Here is a 9,281-nt window from a genome sequence, read left to right on the forward strand (position 1 = left end):
CTCTTTTTTTGGGTTTTTTTCTTTCTTTCTATTTTGTTGCTCTTTTTTTGGGTTTTTTTCTTTCTTTCTATTTTGTTGCTCTTTTTTTGGGTTTTTTTCTTTCTTTCTATTTTGTTGCTCTTTTTGGGGTTTTTTTTCTTTCTTTCTATTTTGTTGCTCTTTTTGGGGTTTTTTCTATCTTTCTATTTTGTTGCTCTTTTTGGGTTTTTTTTTTTCTTTCTATTTTTGTTTCTCTTTTCTTTGACAAAAGGGCCATTTTAGTAGTCTCACAGTCGCAGTGCTTTTCTTTATGACTCAAACTCAAACTTTTATTCTTTCACGTACTTCTGTTCCTCAGATTCTGACGGCATGTTGAACGTGACGGACAGTGCAAACAGGAAGATCGTCCCCGGAGACAGCCTCAAGGTCGTCTGTTCCGCCAACATGTGGCTCTACAAGTAAGATTTGGACGGGGACACGGCTTGCTTCCTGCGTACTGGGCTTTGAACAATTCTACAAATGTTTTTACTTTTACAAATTTCAGTGGATTTGGAAAGTGTGCAATTAATTGTTTCTCCAAATCTAAACTGTAGTCAGGAAAATAACGGTTTATCTCTCGGTATAAGTGCAGATTCTATTTTTCTCCCTGCTGAGCAATTTTTATCAAATTTTTGTTTTTTGGCTCAGCACCTTGTATGTCCCTTTACAAACACATTCCTTTCAGGATTTCACCTAAAAACGTTTATTAAAGGAACAAAAAATGTAAATTTTCAGCTACCACGGACTCTTAAGCTAAGGAAATAACTAATCTTAGGGGGCCATTTTCTCACTAATTTTACCTCTAAAAACAGGTGACCCCCACCTCCTTCATTCGCAAATATCTCGACTTGTATTCAAGATAAATGGATACTTTTTTCATTCAAATAAAGGCAAGTGAACAAGCTTTAAGATGACACCAATAACTCTACGTGCCCAAAAACTGACGAGTGCCTGATTCCACCACGCTGCCTCACAATTGTTAAAAGAAGGAAACAGTTTTGTCTTTCTCCTGTAAAATTTTACTTTCTGAGCTTTGTTCATTTGAACAACTCGCCATTCGAGAATGAGGAAGAAGAAGAAAAAGAATAACCCATCGACAGAATGTTGTAACCTCGATGTCATGTCCCCAGCTCAGTGACACTGTATGCCGTCGACGACTCCCCCCTCACCACGATGCTGGCCAAAAAGATGGCCATGAACCGGATCAAACCGGATCAGACCACCACACTGGCCACCACAGACGCAGGCCTCACTACCATGGGCTCAGGGTTTACCGCTGTGGCCAGTTTCACCACCGACGAGGCTATAAATAGCACCAGCAATGTCACGACTCCTTCTCCAGGGACTGATGGAAAGCCCGGCTCGCTGCGAACTGGGCCGAGAATTATTCACGAGAGGTGAGAGAAGTGGGTGGTTGGGAGGGGGGGGGGGTGCGTGTGCTATTCCTACTTCTTTTCATTCCTTCTGTCGTTTCTTTTTGCCAGTCTGTTTTGCTTTTTTTTTCCTGATTTAAAAGATAGTTATTGTATCGATGTGTTTAAATTTAAGAAAACAAAAAACAACTATGCTTTTGTCGGTCGCCACTGTGTAGCGCCCTGTATTTTGAGCTAGGGTTGTCGTGTCTTGCTCAAGGACACACCCAAGGTCACCACCCATCTAAACCACGTGTCACCGACACTTGCCTGACCTTTACTCAAGCAAAAGCAAAAAGTGAGATTTGCGCAATGAGTTGTAAATATGTACATATAACTCATGGATGTCAACCCACCTTTTTTCCTCCATTCCCCATGTCCTCCTCTTTTCTCTTTGCTTCCTCTCCTCCTCCCCAAAATGACTCAAAGTCTTGAATACAATAACATTTAGATTTAAAGAGTTGCTTCATAGCTTTTTGTATGCTGTACGCTGACTTTAAGGATGATTATTGTGTGTGTGTGTGTGTGTGTGTGTGTGTGTGTGTGTGTGTGTGTGTGTGTGTGTGTGTGTGTGTGTGTGTGTGTATTTGTACATGTGTGTGTGTATGTGTCTTTTGCATGAATTTATTTTTGTATGCATGTGTAAATGTGCTGATGTTTGGCTAAAGTGTGTACTATGTGAACAATGAACCGGCGAACTCTTGCTGTGTTTCCCCCCCCCCCCCCCCCACCCCAGAACGGAGCACTCTATCAAGGTGGCGCTGGTGTTTGACAAGCTGCAGGCATCCGACGAGGGACTGTACATCTGCGAGGGAATCTCTAGCCTGGAGAACGCGTCCCACACCAGACACTATCAGCTCACACTCTATGGTGAGTTAGACAAGACTCAGTGTTGTGCAGGGATGCCACTTTTCCACTTTTTTCTTGTATTTCCGGTATTTTGACCCTATAATAGAATCTATAGTTGGGGAAAAAAAAACAACCCCACCCCCCCACACACAACTTGCGCCAAATATTCAAATAACGGAGACTTTGCCATAAGTTCAGATAATGTTTCATTTCTCTCTGTGTACACCCTTGGGGTTTCAAATTGATATTCATATGTTAGCAAGACCGTGGCGCGTGGATTTTCAGCTATTTAAAAAAAAGTTGTGTGGCATCCCTGGTTGTGGCCTCGTTGATGGATGCAGGGCAGGACCATCGCATACCAACTCCACTGTGACACGCTCCCTCCTCCCCCCCACCCTACCCCAAAGTGCGCACAAGGTCAAGCTCATCCTAAGTGAGGGGGCGGGGGTGAGGGGTGGAGGGGGGAGGGAAGGGGTGGAGGGGCAACTTTCTTTTTTTCTCTTACATCTTGTCGATATCAATTCTGAAACAGTGGATGGTTGGCGGGTGCTCTTGTATGGTTTGCTTTTCTTTCCTATCAAACATCTATCATCTTTATCTCCCCTTCTTCTTTTTTATGTTTGTTACTCTCTTGTAACACCTCTAATCTTCTGGCGCTCATATGACCTTATGCATTTGCGAGCGCAGTAAAGCCTCTACTAAATCAAAAATTCTGAAACAAGTACTAAACGTAAGTGAGTGAAATGTTTTTTATTTTGCACCTTGTCGTTGGCAGCGATCAAGAAGCCGATGGTTTACTCGCAGACAACGGGCTCCCGGCAGGTGGAGATTGGCTCGTCGGCCGTGTTCCAGTGCGGGGTCACGGGGTTACCTCCCCCCGTGGTCACGTGGTACAAGGACAAGAAGCTGCTCCTGCAGAACTCTTCGCGCTTCTTCATCTTCACCGAGAACAGGTATGGAAAAAAATTGATAATAATTGTGAGGCAGCGTGGTGGAATCAGGCTCTTGTCAATTTTTGGGCAGGCAGAGTTTTTGGTATCATCTTAAAGCTTGTTCACTTGTCTTTATTTGGATGAAAAAAATATGCATTTATCTTGAATACAAGTCGAGATATTTGCGAATGAAGGAGGTGGGGGTCACCTGTTTTCAGAGGTAAAATTAGTGAGAAAATGGCTGCCAAAGATTGGTTATTTCCTTAAATTGAGATAATTTACATTTTTTGTGCCTTTAATCAACATTTTTAAGAAAAACCCACACAGAAATGAGGTCTTTAATGGGCATGAAAGGTGTTGAGCCAAAAAACAACGATTTGATAAAAATTCACAAACCTGCGGAAAACTGCAAGTTTCTTCACTTTGATTATTTTAACGAGAGCCTGATTCCACCGCGCTGCCTTACAATTAATTTGTATTTATGTAGCACAATCCCCCTCTCAAAAACAAGCTCTCTGCGCTTTACCATCTATATTATTATCCCACATGACCCCACGGATTTCCCATTTTGGCATGGTCCTTTCGAAAACGGATATTAAACTCGAAAATTCCCGCCTCTTACATAACCTAATAGTGTTGATAGGGGAGTTAAACCTATACCATTTCACCATTTTCACCATCAGACCCCCCTTGAACACTCAGAATCATTATCGGCTTCCTGGTAAGCGTACTCAGAGAAAGATGCCAATTAAGTGTTGAAAAGCTATGACAAAGAACAGGTGAGCTCAGGTGTTTTTGCTTATTGGTTAAGTTTGTAACCAGACAGGATTTGGAGTAGAGCTGGGCGAACGATCGATTCCGGAACTGATTCCCGCGATTAATGCTACGGAAGAAAAGTTCCGACTCCTTGTTATGTAAACCAACGGTTACCAGATATTTTAATAATTAAAATCTTCTTATTTAAAAAAAAATGTATTTTTGAACGATACAAGTTGATGCTTCGTAGTGTTCCGAAATCAAGGTTATCCTAAATCTTGAACATGTTCGGAGTCAACCAGGTAACCACCGGAAGAAATCACATCATTAGAAAGTAAGTAATTGGGTTTGGAGTCAAATCCTACGATTCTTAGCTTTCAATAATCGGGAACCTTGCCGCCCAGCTCTAATTTGGAGCTCGGTTGGTTTTGTGAGACTCCCTGACTAAACAAGTTTCAGTAACATGAAGCTGCAGCGAGCACCTAGCGCATCTCTGGGATTGGCCCAAATATTGATGACGTATTTCAGCCTTCTATTTTTATCGTCTTCCGGGGCTTCCCTCGCCAGTTTCGAGATCTCACCGTGGCGGACCTGCATTGCCGCTTTGCGCTCTCTAGATCTAGGTTTCATCGCCGACGACTGTTTGGGCTGTGTGTGCGCGCAGGCTTGTGTGTGTGTGTGTGTCTGTGTGTGTGTGTGTATGTGTATGTGTGTGTGTGTGTACAACTTTGAGGAGAAGGTAAATTTATGAAACGAGAATGGCTGAGGCTGTTTATAAAAGGTAAGATAAATTAATACCGAAAAAAAACAACCCCAGTAAACAAACACGGTGAGATCTAGAGTCTAGTCAACAGTAAAAGTTACTGGCGAGGGAAACCCAAGAGTCTTGGAGGAAACCCCGGAAGACGACAAAAATAGATGGCGGAAATATGTCATCTATATTTGGGCCAATCACAGAGGTGTGCTAGGTGCTCGCAACAGCGTCATGTGTTTCAGTAAAACTTTGGTACAACGTAATCGGCTTAAAGAGTACAATTGGCTGTCACCTTCACTTTCTGAACCACAAGTCCCATTCAGTATTTTACTCTTTTTGGCGAATATATACATGGGCTAAGAAAATGGATTGTGACCTCATCAAGAAAAGACAGGACCAAGGGCACAGTAATTTTTAAAGAATTGGAATAAATGTATTTTGACATCGCTATTTAGCACTTCGGACAAAAAAGTACCCCCCTTGTTTTTAATGAAGACGTGAAAAGGCCCTTGTACATTTCTAGGAAAAAGGTTTTTGTTGGGGGAGTTTCATTTTAACAAGACATTGTGTGAAGTGTGTAAATATTTATTTGTCTTTATGGTGTGATGTTGCTTGTGAGTGTCATATAAACAAACATCTAGGTCATTTTTTATGGAATCGATAAACTGTGTATAGCTTTTATTGTCTATACAGACGGTCAATTCAGCTTTGATGGACTCAAGGTTGTCTTCATGCAGCTTCTTTCATGGCTAATTCTTTTCTTCTTCCTATGTTTGAAGTACAGATTCTGTCGCAGTGCTTGCATGTTTTGTTATGAATAATTATTTATAAGTTGTTTCGACAATCTAAATTATGTAGACTCAAAGGGGATAAATAAAATATAAGTTCACTTAGGATGATTGTTGAAATATTGTTTGTGTTTAAAGGGACTCATTGTGGTAAAAATAAAACTGATTCCTTTGTGAGTAATCTATAAACAGTTGTTTTGCACCATCATATTTATCCAATCTGTTAAGACTGTACATTCCAACTCACAGTTTAAGGTCATCAGCTTACAAAAAGAAATTTATTTTACCATCTATGAAACTTAAAACAATGGGTGAAAGGGCCTTTGAATACCAAGGCCCCAAGATCTGGAATGCTTTACGAAGTTCTTTAAGAGAGATCAAATCTTTTGATTCATTCATTTGTCAGCTGAAGTCGTTTCTGTTTTTAAATTAATAAGATGAATATTTGGAGTAATTTTCTTTAGTCAGAACACGTTTTATGCTACTGTTGTATGTTGTACTGTATTGTAAAGTGCTCAGAGCCTGTGTACTTTAATCGGGGTTGAGCACTTTATAAATGTCATTTATTATTATTATTATCTTGACTCTATGAAGACTTGTAGGGATATGGTAATAACTTTGCTGACCTTCCTGACCTCAGTCTGACCATAGAGAACGCCAGCAAGTCTGATGAGGGGAACTACCAGTGCAAAGGTTGGAACTACGGAGGCGAGATCTGGAGCAGCAACATGACCTTCTTGGTGGGAAGTAAGTGACCTTGGACGTTCTGTCATCGTTAAAGAAGAGTACGGGGGGAGGGGGGGGGGGATATCTGTATTTTGATATTGCTAATGAACAGTACAAGAGAAAAAATGTACATTTTGTTTTTGTAGATGAAGACAACAGGGGGAACAATTTTAAATTTCAGTGTTGTCTGTTTTGATCTATCGTTTGGCTTGTTCCATTCTGTTCATCATTATTTTTATCAGAAATGACTGTAATCACATGCTAGTGACGTTCAAAACAAGTGTACGTGTCTTACTCTATGTGTGTCTTTCTGTGATCTTTTTTAAGGTGTTTTGTGTTTGTGGTGTCTTTTTAGTCTTACTTATATTTGAACAAGTATTTTTTTAAAAACAATTTACGGGACAAAATGTCAAATTTAGGAAATCCCCATGTCCCTTGGAGGTTTTCTTCCCTCCTCATGTGAGAGTAAAAAAGTTGATTAAATAAATACACTGACACTAAAACAACTGTCTTTAATAACTGAGTTTATGTTCATCACACTCACCTTTAATAACTGAGTTTATGTTCTTCACACTCACATTTAATAACTGAGTTTATGTTCATTGTTCATTTCACTGACATGACAATGTCACACTGACATAATGATCTCACACTGTAGTGATAATATCAAACTGACACAACAATCTTACACTAACATAATGATGTCACACTGACATAATGATCTCACACTAACATAATGATGTCACACTGACATAATGATCTCACACTGACATTATGATGTCACACTGACATAATGATGTCACACTGACATAATGATCTCACACTGACATAATGATGTCACGCTCACATAATAATGATCTCACACTGACCTGACGATATTCTTGGTGTGTGACCAGCAGGTTCGACCAACGAGGCTTCCTTCTCCCCGGCTTACATTGGCGTCATTGTGGGCATCGTTCTCTTCATCATCATCATCTTCGTCATTGTCATCATCAGAATCAGGAAATCCAAGTCAGGTTTTGTAAGTACCCATGTTCTCCCCACTAGTTTATTTCTACCACCCAGTAAATAGACAGAAGATGTTAAAAAAAGAAATTTAAAAAAGAAGAATATCTTACTGTAATACTTTTAAAAGAAATATTTCCTCTTTTAAATAAATGAGAGGTTATAGAAGCTTCTTAAAATATTGTGATTTTAAAAAATAGTTGTTGGTGTTTTTTTTTAAATACAAAAATAAATGTAAGATATTTGAAAGGAAAAAAGTTATTTCTCTTTTCAAACATATCCTCTTTTCAAATATAAATGAGAGATTATAGATGCTTCTTAAATTGCAGTGATTTTTAAAAACAGAATTTGATTTATTTTATTTTTTTATGTTAGGTATTTAAAAGGAAAAAGTAATATCTTATTTTAAAATGTTGCCCTCTTTTCACTTGATTTACGTCGATCACTTCTCTCTTTCACGGTAACGTATTGTTTTCTAAACCTCACAGCACAAAGAGCTGGAGCACTTCCTGATCCAACCGGAGGGAGACTATAACCCAGACTTGCCAATTGACGAACAGACCGGATGTCTGCCCTACGACCCCAAGTGGGAGTTCTCCAAAGACCGGCTGAGGCTAGGTGAGTCGAATTTCCCACAGCCTGGGTACCTGTGGGTGTCATCTCTAACTCAGAGGTTGTCATGCAATGACCTGGAATAGGCTCAATACTTCAGGAATGAAAGACCAGCGTCTGTTGTTTTTTAGTTTTTAGTAAGGTTTCAGGGCGCTCGCAACTGCATAAGGTCAAATGAGCGCCAAGGGGTGGATGTCAACAGAGAGGTCCAAAGGGAGAATCAGGCTTACTCTGCTCATCTCTCTAGCCTCAACAGCACAAAACCTGATTCGACTGTCAAGGCACCCCGGAAATAGCAGTTCGCAAGAGAGTGACAAACATACAAAAGAAGTAGAGGAAAAATGACGATAGTAAGGTAGAGGAAAGAAAAAGCAGCAGTTCCACCTATGTTGTTCTGACCCAGAATGAGCATGACGTTGATAAATCAGCCCATTTGCAATTCTACTGTGCATAAGAACATGATAATATCCCCCCTTTGGGAATGGCCTAAAGACTCTTTAGTCTGTAGCACTGCCCTGGTGGGGGGTATCTGTTGTGTAGGAGTTAGGGGCTTCGCTGTCTCAAGTAGGAGACCTGTGCTTAATCTTTATCAAGTGTCTCAGTCTTTCTGCTGGGATGTTGTAACCCACTTAGCCTGGATTGGCACTGACAGGCCGGGTTTGAGGCCCGCCTTCTAAATGATCATCTAAATTGTGTCAATGGTGGCATAAAAACACCTACGTTCATCATCATCATCCAGTGCCAGATCTGCAACAGACATCGGCGATCATGGTTTTCCATTCATTCCTTTGCCCGGAAGCTCTCAAAAAAGCTATTTTTCCCTGATCTTTCCCTGTTACCCATTTGTTCAGGTTCCCTAAGTATGTTGTTCTGGGCCTACCCATGCCTCGCTTGCCCTCTATTTTGCCAGTGAGAGCTAGGTGTTCAAGACCCTTATGTCTATTGAGGTGTCCCAAAAACTGCATTTGTCGTTTCCTGATTGTTTTTAACATTGAGCGTCCCACGTGGGCTTCTTCAAGCACTACCTCATTTGATTTCCTTTCCTTCCACGATACTCTTAGCAGTCTCCTAAGAAACCACATTTCTGTCGCTTCTATTTTATTTTCACTGTCTTTAGTGATTGTCCAGCATTCACAGCCATATAGAAGGGTTGACCAAACATAGCATTTCAGGACTTTCATTTTGGTGTTCATTGAGACGTTTGTATTTTTCAGGATTGGGCTCATTTTATTGAAACTAGCCTTAGCCATTGTAGTTCTCTACATTAAAAAAAGATAAATTAAAAAAAAAGTTTTTAAAAAAGATTTAAAGATTCTTCTCTGTCTGATTCTTAATGGGAAGAGAAGGCTTTGCATGATTCCTAAATGTCACAAGTATGTAAATACCAATGTTATCAGCTGACTTGATCCCTTTGTGCAAATTGCTCTGA

At 40.3% G+C, this 9,281-nt stretch overlaps 1 protein-coding gene across 2 annotated transcripts in view; it reads left to right on the plus strand.

Moving 5' to 3' along the window:
* The window catches only part of LOC101851407 (vascular endothelial growth factor receptor 3), a gene marked incomplete at its 5' end in the record, with an annotated part of 35,907 nt that overhangs the window by 12,146 nt on the left and 14,480 nt on the right, over window positions 1-9,281 (plus strand). For both annotated transcript variants that reach the window (XM_035969714.1, XM_013082429.2), the window contains 4 exon segments: window positions 338-437; window positions 1,149-1,415; window positions 2,167-2,300; window positions 3,055-3,232. In XM_035969714.1, the coding sequence (XP_035825607.1) occupies window positions 338-437; window positions 1,149-1,415; window positions 2,167-2,300; window positions 3,055-3,232 (679 nt within the window).

Source organism: Aplysia californica, unplaced genomic scaffold (assembly GCF_000002075.1).
Source record: "Aplysia californica isolate F4 #8 unplaced genomic scaffold, AplCal3.0 scaffold00173, whole genome shotgun sequence".
In the NCBI taxonomy this organism is placed as follows: Eukaryota; Metazoa; Mollusca; class Gastropoda; order Aplysiida; family Aplysiidae; genus Aplysia; species Aplysia californica.